The sequence below is a fragment of the Scyliorhinus torazame genome, chromosome 13 (assembly GCF_047496885.1).
Source record: "Scyliorhinus torazame isolate Kashiwa2021f chromosome 13, sScyTor2.1, whole genome shotgun sequence".
Taxonomy (NCBI): Eukaryota; Metazoa; Chordata; class Chondrichthyes; order Carcharhiniformes; family Scyliorhinidae; genus Scyliorhinus; species Scyliorhinus torazame.
In genome coordinates, this window is record NC_092719.1 from 195,124,053 (window position 1) to 195,145,894 (window position 21,842).

Sequence of the window (21,842 nt, forward strand, 5' to 3'; positions counted from 1 at the left end):
AGATTTACATGCTTGGCTGCATTTCTTATTTGAAAATTAACTCTTACCAGATGATATAAAACTAAATCTAGGATTCAATTCTCGTGCGTTTGAGAGACCTTGTGACGTAGAGGAATCTTGTAACGTGCGGGAACTTTCTGATCGAGCAAAACCTTGTAAACGAGGGGAATGTCTTCCACTCTGCTCTGTCTGGGGTTTGGCTGGAACAGAAAAACATTTGTTAGTCCTCTGTCATGGGCCAGGGTTTAGAGAACCCCAAAGAGTATTTGGAGTTCACCTGACCCACAACTTTTAATAGATTGTGGTATGGGGAGCACACAGCCCACTCTACAGGTGTGGTACAGCAGTAATGGAAAAGTAAATTTTAAAGCACAGCAATGTTTATTCTATGAACTCAGGTTAACCTTTTTGAAACATACAGTGAACATATTAGCAACCATCAATTCAAATATAACCCCCAAAGAATACAACACTAAGTAATCCTTAATAACTTCCCAAACAACATCCATAAGACAGAAGAAACACCTTTTAACAGAAGCACATCAGGTTTACATTCACTACTGGAAACATTTATAATTCTGAATTCACCAAATGATCAAGAGATAGTCTTTTGATGGCAGAGAGAACAGCAGTACAGCTGCTTGGTCTGGCTTCAGCTCCAACACTGAAAACAAAACTAAAACACACCCTGCAGCAAACAGCCTAAAATGAAAGTAAAGTGCTGACAGACAGCCCAGCTCCACCCACACTCTGACATCACTAATAAACACCCATTTCTTAAAGGTACATTTCTTAAACACCCATTTCTTAAAGGTACATTTCTTAAACACCCGTTTCTTAAAGGTACTCTCACATAACACTTCTTAGATTCATTTGTATTACTCTTCATAGCGCCATTAGCGAACCAATTTAATTTAAAATAAGATTTATTGAATTTAGCAGTTTAAAAGTATTCTTCAGTTCTATCAAATTGCAAGTTACATTACATGTAACCTACAAATCCATATGTTGAAGATTTTGTATCGTTCAGTCCATTTCATTAAGGGAAGAACCTGAATTTATGTAACAACCTTTATACCTGGATGCCTGGTGTCGCAAAGCATTTCACAGTCAATGAAGCATTTCTTGAAGTGTAGTCACAGTTGTCATGTAGGGAAATATGGCAGCCAATTTGCACACAGCAAGCCCCCACAAATAGCAACGGGATGAAGCCCAGATCATCTATATTTTATGTTGGCTGAGGGATAATTATTTGACAGGGCATCAATGAGAACTCTCCTAATCTAGTTCACGAAATACAGAAGAGGACAGATTGACCCTCAGCAGAATTATATATGGGGCTAAATTTCACCTTCACAGAACTTTTGTATGCATGAAAACTGTCTCTGGCCAGTGCAGGAAATTGAGCCAGAGTTTCTTTCTCACGGAGGAAACCCACACAGACATGGGGAGAATGTGCAAATTTAAGACAGTCACCCAAGGTCAGAATCAAACCTGGGTCCCTGGCACTGTGAGGCAGCAGTGCTAAACACTGTGCCACCGTGAGAGATAATACACACAGTGCTACTGCCACCTCCCTTCACATAGTTCATGACTACTGCCTCTTCCCAAGAAGACCCAATAGCCTTACTCTCCTTTTGTTCTCCCCGTGTCTGCGCGGGTTTCCTCCGGGTGCTCCGGTTTCCTCCCACAGTCCAAAGACGTGCAGGTTAGATGGATTGGTCATGCTAAATTGCCCTTAGTGTCCAAAGGTTAGGTGGGGTTACGGGGATAGGCGGGGGAGTGGGTATGGTTGGGTGCTCTTTCGGAGGGTTGTGCAGACTCGATGAGCTGAATGGCCTCCTTCTACACTGTAGAGATTCTATGATATCCGGAGGGATTATACATTAGTCACACTAAAGTTGTGTGCTCAATGTTTTAGCCTATTTGCAATGCCTTTCTCCCTTATTTGGGTGCCTGTGTCAGCACCTTCAATTGAAAAATATTCTTTAGAAGTTGTGCAAAATCATATATGAACCATCCGTGATAGTGACCTGGTCAACTTACCGAGGAAGCACTTTCCCATGTATTTAAAAGTAAAGTCGCCATCGCCCCACATGACCATAGGCTGTTTTTCCCTTTGAGGGAGAGAGCTGGCTGGTGGTGATTTAACCCAAGGATCACCACACCTCAGGTGAAAGGCAAAGTTGAGAAGGCAGGGCCTTTATGAATAACCTCAGCTGGTACGGGAATTGAACCCACGCCGTTGGCCTCGCTCTGCGTCACAAACCAGCTTCCCAGCCAACTGAGCTAAACCCGGCCCTCGATACATATAAATATATATTTATGTACATTTATATATAAATACATGTATATTTATTTATTTAGTGAAAGCAAATCCCCAAAGCCAAGTGATAGCCTCCTCATTTATTGAGTGTAAGGAGATAAGTCCACCACTCAGTCTGTAGAGGAGTTACTCCTTGGTAATAAGCAGCATTGTTTGTGTCTTTCCACAAGTTGGTAAGGGGTTTGTACTGAGACCCGAGCAGTTGTGGTGATTGTCCCTTTAAGAGCAACACATCAGACTAAGGGTCGCATGGCCTGTATGACCAATTGGGACTCAGAGTGTGGAACCACCTCATGGTAAGAGAGGCTCCTAGGTGGGGACATTTTGGGAGCTAGCTACAGCAATGAGGATGCTGTACAATTCTTATTAATAACTACCTTTTGTGTTTATTAATGATGTCTGTGAAAGTGCATCTTTACAGCGGTGTAGTTTGGTTGTTCAGGGGTCCCTTTTCGTATTTATGTGTCACATCTCCAGCTTGCTGCTGCACACTTCAGCAGAAGATTGGTGGATGAAAGTTCTGCTTAAGGACGAAGCCCAGTGTGGGAGCTTAAACCCAGTTGTTTAGCAAACATCCTAAATCCTCCGCTGTCTGCCAATTCAGGTGGTAAATACATTTGGAATTGATTTCTTATCGAATCTGTCCCCCAAGTAAATGCTACTTTAACTTTCTATCCACCCAAGATCAAACATATTTGCTTTAAATACTGATCTCTGCACTGTTGTTCCGGTTAATTATTACATTTCTGGGAAGTGCAAATATTGCAAGAATATGCAAGTTTAAAAATTACCACGACAAACCAAATACTGAATTATTCATGATTGAAGTTTTAAAATAGCATGAGGAATACCATGTGAGCCTTCTAAGAGCACTGGCTGGTAATCACCAAAAGTAATTTTGAGGATCACTCTCAAAATACATTCTACAATGACTATTTCCTCTGCAAAAACTATACCACAATATAGATTACATCCACAAAAAGTAAGTTAAACAAAGGAACAAAGTAAAAAGGTTACCAATGGGTTTATCAGCCAAGATGATCACCTCCATTTTCTCCTCTTCTGGTTTAGTCACAACCATTGACGTGAGTGGCGTTACAAAACTGTACTTTAGCGAAAGTGCCAAGGCTCTGTCTGTTAGTTTTTCCATTTCCCCTCCAGTAGCTGAAATTCTGAAGTGTGGAACAGGTGGCATGGATTATGAACTATTTTCATCTGTTTGTTGCAGCAAAAGTCTTAAAATTTTAAATCTTGTCATGCCGTGCCTTCAAGTTGGCCACTGGGAATTCAAATATCTTTTTCAAAGTTAATGGTCTCCAAGGGGATGAAAGCAATAGAAGTACATTTTAAACATTCATTCATGGAATGTAGGTGCCTCTATGCCAGTGGCACTTACATTCCAGCATTTATTACCCTTCCCTAATTGTTCTTGAGAAGGTGGTAGTGAGCTTCCTTCTGAACTTTTGCAGTCCCTGAAATAGAGGTCCACTTAGGAAAGGATTTCCAGGATTTTGACCTCGTGACAATATAAGAAGAGCGATATAATTTCAAGTCAGGAAAATGAAATGAAAATGAAAATCGCTTATTGTCACGAGTAGGCTTCAATGAAGTTACTGTGAAAAGCCCCTAGTCGCCACATTCCGGCGCCTGTTCGGGGAGGCTGGTACGGGAATGGTGTGTGCTTGGAGGGGAACTTAGAGGCAGTGGTGTTTCTAGGTGGCAAAGGTCAGAAGTCAGCTTCTGAATCATTAATTCAGGTCTTAACATAATAACTGTGCCACTGTACCATAGCAGGAAATTTTGATAATGTTTAGGAAGGCCAATTTGTCCGACATGTCACCTTCCCAGCTACAGAGATGCTGAGGGGCTAATTGTGGTTCCCAATTGTTGACTTAGATTGGCTAATTCACTACATTCTTCTTTTATGATGAAAGCGTATTGTGATGGAGTGGATTCTCCATCGCCTGGCGCCGGTATCTGGATTCCCGATTGGGCAGAGAATATCCCGTTTTCCAATAAACTGAATCGTCGCCAGATCTGTTGCGGTGCTCCGTCGCCTGCCTACCAGGTTTCCCGATCACCCAACCGGGCTTCCACCCTGATACAGTGCGACCATACAAATAGCTCATGAGAGCTATTTTGCATGTTATCGGTGGGCAGGACACACCATTCACCAGACAAATGGGATGCTCCGTTCCCCCCTCCATAAAAAAAAATTACGGTTAGAGAAATACCCTGAACTAACAGATACCGGCAGAGCCAGAAAAATAAACAATCTGATTTGAATTTCCAGTGAGCTGTCAATTGCAAAGTTTTAGCAGGTAATGGAGTGAGAATGTCAATGTAAACAATCCAATTCAAAGCATTCAGCCCCCTAGCCATACCAATACTTCAAATGGAAATGAAATTGACTGTGTTAAAACCACTTCAAAAGTTTCCAACATTTTAAAGGCATAACATTCATCCTCATCTCAAGGACCTTTAAACTTGGCGTACTGACAGAGTTTTTAAAGGATTTAGGGGTGCAGATGAGAACATTTTCATTTTATTAAAGGTGTGTATTATATAATGCGTGACTGTCTAAATGGTATAAGGATACAGATAAGCACATTTTTACTTTATTATGGGAAAACTTTATACACTTAGTGACAGTTTGGTGGGTTTTAAAGGCTGCAGATGGGGAGAGCAGCCAAAGTGCCCCATACCAGGAAAGATTCCCAGCCTGTTCCTCCAGACCAGCCAAGATCCTTGACCCTCACCGCCCATGAAGGACCTCCCTCAGCATCCTGGCATCAATTGTTGGGAAGGTACCTACCACCTTGCCACCCTTCAGAATGAATGTTGCCAGGTTGGCACTGCCAAGAGGTGTCGCCTGCAAGGGGAATGGGTGGGTGAGGAGGGACTGAATGGGAGCTTGGGGTGCTGAATGGGGGCAGGCAAAAGGGTGGTTCTGAGGGAGGGGGCCTTGCCAGTGATTAGGGAGGGGTGGTGCCCCTGCCTGCAATCCATATTGGGGGGGCTGGGGGGGGGGGTGAGTGCTGTAGCAGCTAACGAAGATCGTAGGACCCTTTAAAAAGGAGGCTCCATCTCAGAGGGCTGGGACCTGTCTGAGAGATTAGGTCCCGCCCCACTAAGTTGCAGCACGGATCCTGGTGTGCCACAGAATGGCGTGGAAAACCCGATACGCAAAAATAAAGTTTCCCCGTGCCATAGAATGGGCTCCTACCACCAATGGAAACTTGTCCCGATTCACCACTGGTGGGAGCACTTAGACTCTCAAACGGAAAGTCACGGCCGTTATTTATGTAAAACTACTCAGAAATCTATTCAAATATGAACTCAGCCTGTTTTTCTTGCTACTCCTCAACAAGATGCACTGCAGGAACTGGCCAAGGTTCCTTAGGCAGCACCTTTCAAATCCATGGCCACTTCCATCTAGAAGGACAAGAGCAACAGATACTCAGGAACACCACCACCTGGAGGACCCCCTCCAAGTCACTCACCACCCCGACTTGGAAACATATTGACGCTCCTTCATTGTTGCTGGGTCAAAATCCTGGAACTCCCTCCCTAACAGCACTGTGGGTGTACCTACAGCTCGGGGACTGCAGCGGTTCAAGAAGGCAACTCACCACCATCTTCCGAAGGGCTACTAAGAATGGGCAATAAATGCTGGTCTAACCAGCGACACCCACATCCCGTAAATGGAGTTTTAAAAATCAATGGCGCAATTTTGAGAAAGCAAGAAATCCAAACTTTACCTTTGTTTCAACAGCTGTTTAATAGTCAAGTATGCCCACAGTCTCTCAGTAAAGTCACCAAAAATATATTGCTGATATTGAAGAATGTTCCCTGCCTCTGACACGTTGACTTTACCTTCAAGAGATAAATCAGTGTTGGCCTGCAAAGGAATTACAGCATCAAAACTGGTGACATTAAAGATTTCAATCTGACTCCATAAAAACAAATCATTCTGTTCACGGGAAGACAACTTAATTTACACAAAATCAACTGTGGCACGTTGTAAGAGAAAAAGAAAACTGAACGTGATAACTTCATAATAAGAATAAATCATATTATTCATGTACTGGCTTCCAACATGGTATAGCCACTAGCATAAAATCAAGGGTCTAACCCTACTTCAGAACCTGAGCGTTTTGAATCATAGAATCTCTACAGTGCAGAAGCAGGCCATTCGGCCCATCGAATCTGCACCGACTCTACTAAAGCCTACCCTACCTAGGTCCAATCCCACGCAGACATGGGGAGAATGTGAAAGCTCTACGCAGACAGTCGCCCAAGGTCAGAATCAAACCCGGGTCCCTGGCGCAGTGAGGCAGTAGTGCTAACCACGTGCCACAGTGCTGCCCATAATTTTGACCGATGCATTGGTGTACCCCAAAGAATATTGTAAACTGATCTCCTCAGCCATTGAAAGCATACTAGAAGGGTGCACTTACCTCAGTAAAATAACTTTCTTTTATATATTCCTTTAACATAATCATGTGTCCTAAGGTGCTTCACATGTGCGTTAAAAAGCAAAGATTTATCATTAAGCCCCATAAGGCAATGTTTTTCTCAAAATATTTTTATTCAAATTTTCAACATTTTTACAAAATATAAGCACACATCCAACCACAATGCAACCCCCCAAACTTCGCCCCCTCCCACCCCTTGACAGCAACCAGATTCCCAAAGTGTAAGATCTCTTGTGGAACCTCCTCATTTGCCTCTCTTAGAGCTAATTTCACCTTCTCCAAATGCAGGAACTCCATTAGATACCCCAGCCATGCCTAGGTACAGGGGGTTGAAGCTGACCTCCACCCCAACAGGACCCGCCTGTGAAAGTTCAACGAGGTAAAGGCTAAGACATCCACACCTGCCTGCAACCCCGGCAGGTCTGATACACCAAATATGGCCTCCAGAGGACCAGACTCCAAATCCACGTGCAGGATCGCCAACACAGAAGACAACCCCCAAAATTTCTCCAACTTCAGGTAGGACCAGAGCATATGGACATGATTGGCTGGGCCCTCCCACACCACTCGCAGCTATCCTCCACCCCCTCAAACAGCCAGCTCATCCTCACCTTCGTTAAGTGCGCCCTGTGCACCACTTTTAGTTGAATCAATCCCAGCCTCGCGCATGAGGTTGAGGCATTAACCCTGTGCAACATTCACACCATAATCCCTCCTCCAATACCATCCCCAGCTTCTCCTCCCAATTGGCATTAATCCCTTCCATGGACACAGTACCCTCCTCCATGATCAAACCGTGAATCGCCAAAATGACCCCAACCTCCAGCTCCATCACCGACAACACCTCCTGCAGCAACAAAGATGACGGTGCCACCGGAAATTTAAAGAAGACTTTCTTACGAAGTTCTGCAGCTACACGTATCTATAGCCCTCCTCACGCTGGAGCCCAAACTTCACCCCCAACTCTTCCAAGCTTGCGAACCGCTCCTCCAAAATCAAATCCTTCATCTCCTTCACCCCTCTCTCCTCCCATCCCCGGAACCTTGCATCCATCATCCCTTGCTCCATGCCCATGGTTCCCTCTGATTGGCATCACCCTTGAGCCTACCCTCAACTTAAAGTGCTGCCGCTATTGCCTCCAAATCTTCAATGTGGCTACCACCAGGACTCCCCGAATACTTCCCTTGGGTGAATGGTAGCGGCGGTGTTGCCAGCATCCGCAATCCTGTAGAGTCTGGGTCTTTAAGTATGTTCAAGACTGAGGTAGACAGATTTTTAATCAGTCAGGAAATTTAGGGTTATGGGGATAAGGAGGAAAGTGGAGTTGAGGATTATATCAGATCAGATCTCATTGAATGGTGGAGCAGGCTCGATGGGCCGAGTTGCCTACTTCTGCTCTGACGTCTTCTGGTTTTATGGGAATAGGGATAGGGGAGCAGGAGATGGGTATGATGGACAAGATGAGTTCAGAAATGGCATCAAGGGAGAGACGAGAAAAAATAGAGAATAATACAAGTGCTGGGATAAGTCGGGGTCTGTTTTAAAGAACGTTTGGTCAATGGCTAGGAGAAAGAAAGGAAGTAGCAGAGATTGCTGATCAAATGGTCTCAATCTTTGTTAAGAAGTCCATAGGCTCTGTGCCCTAATTGTTGGAGATAAGAATGGAGGAGACAGGAGAGAGGGTTTTAAAAAGTCTGAGAAAAGAGGAGTTTAATTTTTTACTCCTGGAAGTGTGAACAGTTTTTGGAGATGACAGCAGGACCTGACAGTGCTTTGTGGCTGCAGCCAGGCCTGGTGGTGAATGACTAAAGCAGTTCACTGCTTTTTCAAGTCTGAGTCTCGTGAACTTTAGGGATCGGAGATGAAGACTTTATCAAGGGGAATGGTAGGAATGCGAGAGAAGAATGGCTTTCATGGGATCTAGGACATTAAAGGTGGAGGTGAGAACGTGGTTGAGAAAATGAGACGTTGTTGAAATGTTATGATGACAGGAGGGGCAAAGGCGGGGGCTGGCATGAATCCTGCCCCCGCCGGTTGCCGAATTCTCTGGCACCGGATATTCTGCGGGGGCGGGATTCGCGCCGCGCTGGTCGGCGAGCCTCCCCCCCCCCGGCGATTCTCCGGCCCGCGATGCGCTGAAGTCCCGCTGCTGGAATGCCTGTCCCGCCGGCGAGAATCAAACCACCTCTCTTCCTGGCGGGACTAGGCGGCGCGGGCGGGCTCCGGGGTCCTGGGGGGGGGGGGGGGTGCGGGGCGATCTGGCCCCAGAGGGTGCCCCCACGATGGCCTGGCCCGCGATCGGGGCCCACCGATCCACGGGTGGGCCTGTGCCGTGGGGGCACTCTTTTCCCTCCGCCTCGGCCACAGTCTTCACCATGGCCGACGCGGAAGAGACCCCCCCCTGCGCGTGCGCGGGGATGACGTCAGCAGCCGCTGATGCCCCCGCGAATGCGTGGACTTCCGCCGCCTGGCGAAGTCCTTTCGGCCCCGGCTGGCGTGGCACCAAAGGCCTTTCCCGCCGGTCGATGGCACGCCAACCACTCTGGCGGGCCTAGCCCCTCACGGTGAGGGCTTGGCCCCTAAAGGTGCGGAGAAATCTGCACCTTTGGGACGGCCCGACGCCAGAGTGGTTCGCGCATGGGTAGGGGAGAAGCCCGCCCCTTGGCTTAACTGGAAATACTGAGACCCCATGAGATGTCAAGGGATGGCTGTGAAGATAAGCTGTAGAGTTTAAATGGCGGGAGAGATCAAGGGAGGAAAGGAGGGCAGCGAACTGAGAGGAGAGGCAGCATGGTGAGCTGTAATGGAGGTTGTCACCAAGGATACAAAGTTGCTCAGTGCCAAAGCAAAGCAGCGGAACAAGGCAAGATGCTCAAAGGTGGAATAGTGTTAGAGGAGTAAGGGACAGGCCAAGATGTGATTTGATGACGACAGACATGGTCTTGTTAAGACAAGTCATGGACGGTATAGCCAGGCAGGGGGCTTTATTTAAGGGGAAGTATCATCACCCCACATCCAGGTTTCCATTAAGGCCACAGTGCCAATGCAATTATTCATGACAAGCTCCATTGATGGCAAGTGCCTTGTTCACAAGTGAATGGGCAATCTGGAGGGAGATACAGTGTGCCACAGTAATAGCTAATTTGCTGGAAAAGCCCATGGGGTCAGCAAAGAAGGGGTGAATTGGGAAAGTAGCATTTGGAAAGATTATCCCCCAGTGCGCGCATTGGGTGGGAAAATTGATGAGAAAGTAGGATGGAGCAGTTGGCATTGCTGCTCGTAATGAAGCAGCACTGAGTACCTCAGTGGGCCTTTCAAAAGGATACCAACATAAGCAGAGAAAGAAATGTAAATTGATCTAAGAAAGAGTCAAGCTTGAGGATGTGGCAGGAAAGCAGGAAGATGAAGTGTCACTGAAAGGTTGGAATTGGGATGTGTGAGGGCAGGCTATATGAGGGGAGAGAAATAAAGAGGTTTGACAAAAGGAGATATGGGTTTGGAGGGGTAAAGAGAACAGAAGTTAAAGAAATTGAGGTAAAAAATAAACAATAGGACTGGAGCAGGGACCAAATACATATTCAAATAGACACAAGGAAATGACGTCACGTGTGCAAGATATCGGTGCATTTATCTAGCCCAAAACACAGACACTACGGCCGGGATTCTCTAAAATCGCGGCTAAGCGTTGGCGCCGGCGTAAACACCGGAGTGTTTCCTGGCCGTCGTGGAGCCGCCCGCCCCCCCCCCCCCCGAGTTTCTGATCCCCCACAGGTCTGATCCCTACAGGACGCCCACCAGGAGTCTGATCTCACCAGGATGGCCACCGCAGCCGCGGGTCCAAGCTCCGCCGGGTGGAACCATGTTAGAACCATACCAGTGGGAACTCAGCTGGTCGACTACGGAGAATCGCCAGCGGGTCCTCTTTCAACGGCCCCCGACCGGTGACGCGTCGACCACGCGCGCAGCTGGAGGAGATTCTCCAGTCACCGGAGAATCATGTCCTGGCATCGGACCGGCGTCGTGGGCCTTCTCGGCGTCAACTCCGCTTCTTCGAGCCAGCGCGGGCTCGGAGAATCCCGGCCGCAAATAAAAGCAGAATACTGGAGATGCTGAGATCTGAAATAAAAACAGGAAGTGCTGGGAAATCTCAGCTTGTCCTGCAGTATCTGTGGAGAGAGGAGCAAAGCTAATGTATTGAGTCCAATATTACTCTTCTGTGCTGTTAACTCTGGGTGTGTTTAGTGGGGTGTATCTCAGCAGCTGCAGCACCGAGAAGCACCCCACTATTCTACGCCACTTTGCCGTTTTTATGGCCTTAGGTAGATTCTCTTGGCCGAGGCCGCACTTAGAGCAATTTCCGAGGAAAGGCTCCTCGCAGAACAGGGCGCCATTTGGAAGGCTGCCCCGAGCTTTCATCCCCCAATTTTCGACCCCCCTCCGTCCTCATCCAACTTCAGATAGGCCTCCAGGGACACCCTCTCGTCCTCCACCTACCTGGTAAGGTCCCCTGGGTGCAATCACTGGACCTGCCAATCTGGCCACCCTGACACTTGCCACCCTGGCATATTTAAAAATATGCAGTTCTGGATCATGCCCAGTGAGGGCGGCATTGAGTTCACAACGTCTCGTGAAATTTTGTCAAATCTCGCGAGGCCTCTCACGGGATTCAATGGCCTCGTCCCAACACCAAGTTGGGCGCAACAAGGCTTTTAAATCCGCCCTCTGTTTCTCTCCGCAGATGCTACCGGACCTGTCGAGTTTATTTCAACACTTTTTGTTCTGACATTGCTTTTCAAAGTTCTTCATTCTATCTAAAGCACTTCCGAGAACTTGAAAAGCTGCTATAAAAATGCTTTCTTTCAATCTGAAAAAGTCATAAAAACTGAAAAAGTCACAAGAACTTACATTTATATGGCAAGCCAAGGTGGAAAGACACTCCAAGGCGCAGCACATGAAGATTAGATCCCAATGTGAACTTGGTAAGAAGGGGTAGGAAAGATGGCCATTGGTGATTAAAGGGGCCTGAATAAAGAAGGAATGGCAGAGGATGTGATGAAGTTCACCCGCTAGATTTCAACCCATTTAAGTTTGTCACCTTGCCTTTGTTTTTTTTTTCAATTTAGAGTACCCAATTAATTTTTTCCAATTAAGGGGCAATTTAGCGTGGCCAGTCTACCTAACCTGCACATCTTTGGGCTGTGGGGGCGAGACCCACGCAAACACGGGGAGAATGTGTAAACTCCACACAGACAGTGACCCACAGCCGGGATCGAACCTGGGACCTGGGGCTAACCCACTACGCCACCGTGCTGCCCCACCTTTCCTTTGTTGGCAGCAGACTTGACTGTAAATTAGATGATAGTGGTTCAAGATGATAGTGGGACTCCAAGATATTCTCCATTGCTATACCCTATCTTGGGCTCGACACTTACTTAATTCTGTGCATGTACGCTCCGTCCTCTTTCCCTTCCATCATCTGGGGCAGAGCTGCCAGGTGCCTAGGCTCTAATTCATAGGATACCCTCTTTGTAATCTTCTGTGTCACTTCCAGCATGGTAGCACAGTGGTTAGGACAGTTGCTTCACAGCTCCAGGGTACCAGGTTCGATTCCCAGCTTGGGTCAATGTCTGTGTGGAGTCTGCACATTCTCCCCTTGTGTGCGTGGGTTTCCTCTGGGTGCTCCGGTTTCCTCCCACAGTCCAAAGATGTGCAGGTTAGGTGGATTGGCCATTCTAAATTGTCCTTAGTGTCCAAAAAAGCTTAGGTGGGGTGACTGGGTTACGGGGATAAAGGGGATAGGGTGGAGGCCGTGGGGCTTAAGTGGGGCTTTCTAATGGCAGGTGCAGACTCGATGGGCTGAATGGCCTCCTTCTGCACTGTAAATTCTATGAAACACGCTTCCAAATCCAACCCTGCTGAAGAGATCTACCATGCAGATTTAGTGAAGTCTTGCAACACTAAAACTCAGTAGAAATTTGAGTTAAACTTCTCGGATGTAAGCAAAAATCTTTTATTGCCTCTATTTGATTACAATTAGGAGAAACTTAAGTCTATTCTCAATAAAGTCCGGCTAGCAAAATTACTTAAAGAGAAGTAACTTATAAACAATTTAAATTTCAAAATAATACAGAAATGGTTTCTTGCTTACGGCAAAACAGCTTGCATTTACTTCAAGAGTTGGAGTGGAAAAGTGAAAATATGAAAATAGAGATAGCGAATAGTTAGGTCAAAGTATAGGATGATCCCGGAATAAAGATGGCCGTGCGGACCATCACGTTTAAAGAGAATTTTATCAGTCTGAAGCCATCTGTCTACACCTCTATGTCGTCCTAATTGGTTTGGGTGAGAATCAAATACATTTGATTCGATGGTTAACTCTCAATCCCTAATGTGCAACATAAGTTCTGAATGTTTCATGTTTGAATATTTGTGTATGTTATGGAATATGATTCTGTGCTTTTATCAAGACTGGTTTCTACTGGTTTTCTGCTGACTTTGCTTTATCCACATTCTGGACAATAATGCCTTCATATTGCTATGGTGCTTACTTGGCCTTGATCTCGATTACTGGTACAGCGTATTTCTTAAAGTCAAACTGACTTTGAAAGTATGTTCATCAGAACAATAGCTTTTCCATCTTGCATAGTGAAAACGTTTTTATCTCCAATTAGTTTATGCATGTGTCAGGCTTTTGTGCTTCTGTTAAAGTTATGTGTTTTGTCATGGTCTAACTGAAATCCTTATTTAAAATGGGTATTAAAACTGGGCTTTAATATTTACATTAAAATAGCCTTTTTACCTATCTAAAAATAGTTGATTCCCTTCACCTGCTTTTCGTCACCTTTTCCAATCCGCCCGCTTAAGCATCATATTAATTTTGACTCCTCAATGAAATCCGTGAGTCATTTTCTATGTTAAAAGTATTACAGAGATGGAAGCACTTTGTTATTAATGGCACTATTTAAGAAGGAGCTGGGAACTGTATGTCCTACACCACCCCACCAACCCTCAACCCAACCCAACCAAAACCACAGCAGACATGAATAATGCCTCACATTTATGTTCATTAAATCTTGTGCCTAAGAGGGCTGCCACATTTACCACGTAAGATGGGTTCCTGCAGTCCCAAAGAGAGTAATTGTCACTGTATTATGCTTTGAGATGCTCTGAGAGACTGATAAATTGTCATATGAAGTTTGAGCTTTGCTCCCGGCCAGCTTGGCGCAGCTCTTGTGTAAAGTATAAACAAGTGTTTTCTAAGTGGAACTAATATTCTGGAGCAATTTCGATCTGTATGCTCTAAAGCTGTCTTTTTTTCCCCAAGTGCAGATGCTATGCTACAGAGTTAAAGAGCACGTGTGAGGAATTTAGGTACTTACAGTGCGAGCTCTAATTTCTACCATGAATACATCTAGACTGTTGTTCGATATCTTGCCAGCTACCACAATTTCAGATCCATCGTAATACTGTCTAAAATTGACCTCTGTTAATTCTGAAATGGCATTTTTCTGATATTGCAGCTCAACATCCAAAAGCAAGGGATTTGCCACTTCATTATAAAAGCCCTGTGGGAAAACAAATAATTACAGACATTTACACAAACTGAAGGTTTCAAGCATTTTTTTAAAGCCATTTCATTAAAAGCTAATTAAATGAATCATTAACATACCAACAGGCAATGCTGATCAGCCGATTAGATACATTGGCCAAATGTTACTTTTCCCTCTTACATGCAAAGTGTCTGCTTACACAATTAATCTTGATGTGCAAACAGATGTAAAAATTTCATATGTTTCTAATTGGTTATTATATGCTAGCGATATGGCAAATGGAATGTTGCCGTTTACTGAAAGGAGAATGGAACATAACAGTAAGGATACTTTGATACTCTTGTACAAGGCCTTGGTGAGGCCTCAAAAAGAGTATTGGGTAGAGTATTGGTCTTCTTATTTAAGAAATAATATCAATACGATAGATGCAGTTCAGAGAAGGGTCGCTCGACTGATACCTTAAATAGAGGAGTTATCTTACAAGGAAAGATTGGGAGACTGGGCCTGTACCCCTAGAAGAATGAGAGGTGATCTTATTGAAACATAAGATACTGAGGGGACTTGACAGAATGGATGCTGAGAGTATGTTTTCCCTTGTGGGAGAGACTAGACCTAGATGACACTGTTTAAAAATAAGGGGTCTTCCATTTAAGACGAGAAGAGAAGAATTTTTTTCTCCCAGCTGGTCATGAATCTTTGGAATTCTCTTCATCAGAGAGCACTGGAGGCAAGGTCATTGAATATTTTTAAAGCAGAGGTAGACGGATTCTCGACGAACAAGAGATTCCAAAGGTTATCAGGAGTAGGCAGAATATGGAGTTGAGGCCACAATCAAATCAGCCATGATAGTATTGAATGACAGAGGAGCCGGATGCCCTGATCTTAATTTGTATGAAACATGATGGTAATTTGGGGTGGTGGCCACTATCACATTGAGACCTTTTCAACTTTGCATCTATAGGGGTAATGCCTCAACTAATCAGAGTCCAGTTGCCAACCAATCAACATTCTCTTCTCATACAATATGAAGTGTTGTTATCCCCTTATATCGGTATTCTTGCAAAGTGCAATGAGTGCGACAAAAAACTTTGATGTGTCTCTTTTGTCAGCGATCCTTAAGAGTTATGTAAAATTGAGAAAATATTTTGCTATGCATCTGCCTTGCAATCAAACCAGAGGACTCCACTGTAAGATAATGACTTTGCCACAGATGGGGTTTAGAGGCTTTGAAATGGATAAAGTGGATGGGATTCATATAGTGATTTGAAGTTGTCTATTATGTTATGCACCTCCCAACCCACAAACATTCCTTTACATAATTGAGCACTTCAACAGAATATTAATTGTGTCAAGAATTCAATCTAGCAGTAAACAATCTTTGTTGGTTTCCCAAAATTTGAACCACCCCCCTCACATTTTCACTCAATAATCTATCGGCTTTATATTGGACAAGGGTGATCATTCCAGAACTTCTAGTTATCAAAATTCTCATCTTCATATTCAGCTGGTGCAAATATGTATAATTCCTATTGAATGTTGCTCCACCCATCCATTGTTATGTGTCAAAATTCTTCTTCTCATCATCAGTCTAGTTTCCCTCCATCTATCCGCCGCCTCCTGTGATCTCTCTAGTTTTAAATGATCAGTCGGAGCCTGGATTCAGGAGTGAAAGTTGGTATTGAAATATTATTTAAATATCATGGAAGATTGAAGCAAATGCTGATGGCGATGTGCCATACTATATTTCAGACTGGTTCGTCTGCACCTTTGGAAAAATTCTTTATTCTGACAGAAATTATCCAAGGTGAGAGTCCATAGACAAGTTGGCTTTCTTCTGTTAACCACAAAGAAAGCCATACATTTCTGCACTTAAATGTACATATATATGGTATGTAAAAATCAACCATTTTTGGTCTATGTAGAATCCATAGCCAACTGAAAGTTAAAAAGATAGAATACGCCTCGTAGATTGAATGCTAGGATAATTTTATTTCTGATATCTCTAAATTCTGCTTTCCTGAGGCCATTATGTAGGTAATTGAGGTCATGGATATTTATCGGCTTGGTACTTCACATTAGTCGCAAGTGAACCTTGACCACAGGTAGCAGCAGTCTATACACCACGGGTGCAATTATAGTCTAACCCAATGCTATCCTCTTTCAGTAATAAACTGGAATGGAGTTAAATGAAGTGATGCTGGACAACACAACACTGGCCCATAACTTCTTGGTTCCCCAGTGTCGCATTTTGGGGAGTATCCCTATGATGCATTAGGAATCCCTCCAGGAAGTTCCCATTGAAGGGTTTAGCCGGCAATTGCCCAGAAGAGCTAACTTTGTTTGGACAATTGCGCTGGGCTGGGAACTATCACACCGAAGCGATTTAAATCGCTAACTTCAAATGGTTCTGCCAGTTTCACTCTGATAGTTACTCTGGGAACGTTAGAGGGGGAAAAAATGACTTCTAAATCCAGAGTAGCAATTTAAAAACCCAAACCCAGCCTCGCACGGGACATCCCGCATAAACACAACACCCAGGGGCCCCACCACCACCCCTGCACCCAACAACGCCCCCCAGCCCCAGCCACCGCCCCAACCTGACCCCTCCTCTCCCAACTTGATCCTACCCCACCCAGCCCGACCCGCACCCCCAACCCCCTGACACCCCTCCCCACACCTCCCTGGCCTGACCCCCACCCCCTGCCGCAACATGACCTGACCACACCCCAACATGACCTAACACCGCCCCCTTCCCCAGCTCATCACCCCTCCACACCACACCATCCCGACCCCCCCTCCCAGTGCAACCCGGTGTCAACACTTCCGCCCTGACTGACCCCCCCTCCTGGACTGATCTACCTCCCGAGCTAACCCCCTCTCGAACAGACCTTCCTCCTGAACTGACCCCGCTCCCACCCAATTGGCCCCCTTCCCTCCCAGACTAAACCCCCTCCCTCTCTCCCTACAGACCGCCCTCCCAGACCTGTGTTTGACCTCCCCCCCAACTCATTCCCTAAACTTTATAACTTAGCTGCTCACTGTAAATTGTCCATTCAAACCTCTCCATTACAGCAGTTACTGCCATAAAAAGGGGGAGTGACTCATCTCTCTGCTTCCAGTTAGTCCACGGCGATCTGCCGGAGGAGCGCTTCACTGCTTCTGTCTCACATTCCTCCTGTTAGTCGAATGTTAGTCGAGCCAGGGGTTTGAGAATTACAGCGCAGGTAAGTCTGGAGAGAGTGGCAATCCCAGGGAGATTGCCACTCTGCAGAAGTTAATGTGGTCAATTAAATATTTGTAGGTTCTGATCACTTCAGTGTTTTCATTTTTTTCAGTGTGAATCTCTACAGCAGGCAAAATGTTGCCAATTCTCCACAATATTCTATTTCCAACAAGCATTTATTCTACCTCTCCTCCTTATAGTCTAATATAGCAAAGGCAAACGACACAAATGGCACCAACGTTTGCTATTCCCCCATGAGTGAGGGTTCCAGGGATGAGAAACTACAGTTATGAAGATAGATTGGAGAGGTTAGGACTGTTCTCCTTAGAGAAATGCAAGCTAAGAGAAGATTTGATTAGAGATGTTACAACTCATGACGTGGCTGGAAAAAGTAGATGGGGAGAAACTCCGTTCGTAAAAGGATCACAAACGAGAGGGCACAGATTTTATGTGATTTGCAAATGCGATGTGAGAAAAAACGTTTTCACATAGCGAGTGGTTCGGGTCTGGAATGCATTGCCCAGGATGTGGTGGATGCAGATTTAATTGAAGCATTTATGAGGGCATTAGGTGATTAGTGAATAGACACAATGTGCGAGGATAGGGGGATAAGGCAGGAGAATGACATTAAGTCATGATAGTCGTTTGGAGAGGCGGTGCAGATAGGATGGGCCGAACGGCCTCCTTCTGCACCGTAACAATTCTGTCATTCTGTGGTTGTACTGGAATCTGGCGTGTGATTCTCCGACCCCCCGCCAGGTCGGAGAATCGCCGGGGTCTGGCGTGAATCCCGCCCCCGCCGGTTGCCGAATTCTCTGGCACCGGATATTCGGCGGGGGTGGGAATCGCGCAGTGCCGGTCACCCCCCCCCCCCCCGGCGATTCTCCAGCCCGCGATGGGCCGAAGTCCCGCTGCTGTCATGCCAGCCCTGCCGGCGAGAATCAAACCACCTGTCTTACTGCCGGGACTAGGCGGCGCGGGCGGGCTCCGGGGTCCTGGGGGGGCGCGGGATGATCTGGCCCAGAGGTGTGCCCCCACGGTGGCCTGGCCCGCATTCGGGGCCCACTGATCCGCGGACGGGACTGTGCCGTGGGGGCACTCTTTTCCCTCCGCCTCGGCCACAGCCTTCACCATGGCCGACGCGTAAGAGACTCCCCCCTGCGCATGCGCGGGGATGACATCAGCAGCCGCTGACGCACCCACACATGTGTGGACTTCCACCGGCTGGCGAAGTCCTTTCGGCTCCGACTGGCATGGCGCCAAATGCCTTTCCCGCCGGCTGGCGGCGCGCCAACCATTCCGACGCGGTCCTAGCCCCTCAAGGTGAGGGCTTGGCCCCTAAAGGTGCGGAGAAATCCGTACCTTTCGGGCAGCCAGACACCGGAATGGTTTCCGCCACTCCATCCCGCCGGGATCCCCCGCCCCGCCGGGTAGGGGAAAATCCCGGCCCCGGTTCTGAATTAATGAATTAATCTTTATTGATTATTATTTAATGAATTATCTGCTTACCTGGAGCTGCAAGGCTGCATCAGAATCATCATAAATAAGTCGAGCCACACCACCATTATCAAGTGCCATTTTTTCCAGGAAACTGTAATCAACATCAAAACCAAAACCAAGGCAGTACAAGTTGTACCTTGCCCGGATGGCACTTTTAACGTTGATCTGGATTTTTGCTGGGTCTTTCTCTCCTGTGACATAAATGAATAAACTTATTCTATTTGGCAACCCCTTATAATGAGTTTTCTTCCAGGTTTTAGCTCTTCATTAGCAATGTACCGTTTCATTCAGGGAGAAAGGTTAGATAACTTTCTTTTGTCAACTCTCTTTTATTAACTCCATTATGTTACCATTTGCAAGAGGATAATACTGTGGGTTAATGTAAGTCATCTTCCACATTTCCTTCACTATTTTTGGGGAAGCAACCAATGTCCAAGAACAGAAACTCATATCACCTGGTGCAACGCTCCATCCTAATACTGAATGTGATTATCACCAAATCAATACTGATATAGTTCTAATTATTATAATTAGGCAACTACTGGTTCACATTCACCTTTCCTCAAATAAAAATGTTATTCATCTTTTATAAGATAAATTCCAAATTTATGGTCAGTATATAGTTCCATTTTCCTATTTTAAAAATGCACGTTATAAGCGTAAAGACTTTATAATATTTGACAATTTTAGTTATTTGAACAGTTTTCTAATGAGAATTTTTTTTAACTAACCCACGTTTGGATCACCATCGGTTAAGAGGATTATCATGGAGGCACTTCTCTCAGGCAGTTGCTTTTGTTTGTGAGCTGTGTCCAGAAGACTTACAGCTAGCAGCAGAGAATCATTTATATTGGTTTCTGGAATGAAAGGAAGGATTAGTGTTATAAGCTTTTATGCATTTAGAAATGCATACCTTATACAAGGTATATTTTCCTCTGTGATATATATATATTCTCATGATCCTCCACAGAATTACTGTTTGTGAGTGGAATTCTAAGACATTTATGAGGGCCATGCATTGTAATGCAAAATGTAGCATGTATTATTCTACTGCTAAAGTGATTTACATCTCTTCAAGGCCAGAAAGCCTGACTGTTCTTAAGTAAACATTGGATAAGGTCAGCAATTAATTGCCATTTAAACACCAGGTCATTACCCTGACTTACTTTTACATTTTTTCTGGCAAGATAACTTAAACATTACTGATACTTCTTCCTGGCTGAAATGACTGTCTTTGTTCGCTATGTTTTCAGTCCTACTATTGCAAGAGTGAGAGAGGAAATGTCTTAGCCTTTTTCTAATTTCATTCTGATCAATATTTGAGAATAACTGACTCAAAATGTAAATACGACTTAACAACAGAGAACTGAACTCATTAGAATGTATTCATTCATTCATTAACAGGATGTGGGCCAGCAATTATTGTGTACCTTTAATTGCCCTTGAGAAGGTCGATGAATTCTGATTCCTGCACAAAATTTCAAATACACAAAACTGCCCTGCATTTGTTAACATTATATCTAATTGAGGAAACATAACATGAAAATGCATAACATTGACCCAAACACAATGTCATTTTCAATTATTCATGCTTTTCTCACTTAGCATGTGAAGTATAATCAGTCTGAGCTCTGAGTCAACCCATTCACAGTAATAACTCTGCTTTTTGTAAATTGTTTTCAATTATATTCATCGGTGATTAAGTGTGGTACTAATAAAATAAAACTGATAGCATTCCCTTCACCATCCTGATCCCATCCACAATCAGTCTGCAGAAAGTCAAGCATTTTTGGGAAGATAATCTTTAAGGTTTAGCTGCACAGGACTTGATAAAGAAAAAACCCACATTTATTTAACACCTCAACATGTCCTGCATTAATCCAAAGCACTTTACAGACATTGGATTACTTTTGCAGTGCCGTCATTGTTGTTATGCTGGTAAATGTAGCTTATTGTACATCAGAGTGTGGCAAACAGCAAATGAATGGTCAACTAATCTGTTTCTAGTGTTTTTAAGGTCAATTTCTTGGTCTGGACACTTGTGCAAATCCCTGCTATTTTGTTAATAGTATCATGAAGTCTTTTACATTCACCCAAGCAGTCAGAACGCATCACTGTTTAAAATCTCATTAATCTGTCAAAAACATTACTGGCACGATTCAATGGACTTGAGTTGAAGCCTGCAGCGCTGAGAAACAGCCCGCTATTCAACGCCGTTTTGTTTGGCCTCCAGGAGATTCTCTCCTCCAAGGCCACAATTAAGAGGGCTTGCCAGCTGGAAAGGCTCTTCGCAGATCGGGGTGCCATTTTGGAAGGCTGCCCGGATTTTTCCCCTCACCCTTTCTTTCAGGTCTCCCCAGTGGGAGTGCCACCCTGCCCTGTCCCCAACCACCTGGGGGTCTCTGATGGCCTGGCTGAGGGACGCAGGTGTGTTACGAACTGGTCCACGTTTGTGTGGACCAGTACTAAATGGCGCCCTGGCGAGGCCTCCCAGGCGTGGCCGTTGAGTACCAGGCGCCTGGTGAATCCGCGTCCAGGTATTTAAGCAAACAATTATTCTTATTTAAATATTCAGATCTGGATCTCACCCAGCATGGGCGAGGTCAAGATCGTGATGACTTGAGAGATTCTGTTGAATCTCGCGAGACATTTCGAGCGTAGCAAACCTCGCAAGAGGCCTGTCGCGAGATTCAGCGGCCTCGTCCCGACACCAAGCCTGGCACCATGAGGCCGCTGAATTACGCCCTACATTGGAAAGTACTTCC

The 21,842-nt window shown here is 45.3% G+C and overlaps 1 protein-coding gene across 5 annotated transcripts in view; it reads right to left on the reverse strand.

The window, feature by feature from the left end:
- LOC140388482 (inter-alpha-trypsin inhibitor heavy chain H3-like) overlaps positions 1-21,842 on the reverse strand; it is a 66,001-nt gene that overhangs the window by 16,068 nt on the left and 28,091 nt on the right. For all 5 annotated transcript variants that reach the window (XM_072472754.1, XM_072472752.1, XM_072472751.1 and 2 more), the window contains 6 exons: positions 19,809-19,934; positions 19,087-19,268; positions 14,184-14,369; positions 6,088-6,227; positions 3,344-3,498; positions 48-200 (listed from right to left, as the gene is read on the reverse strand). In XM_072472754.1, the coding sequence (XP_072328855.1) occupies positions 48-200; positions 3,344-3,498; positions 6,088-6,227; positions 14,184-14,369; positions 19,087-19,268; positions 19,809-19,934 (942 nt within the window). The remainder of the gene's footprint in view (positions 1-47; positions 201-3,343; positions 3,499-6,087; positions 6,228-14,183; positions 14,370-19,086; positions 19,269-19,808; positions 19,935-21,842) is intronic.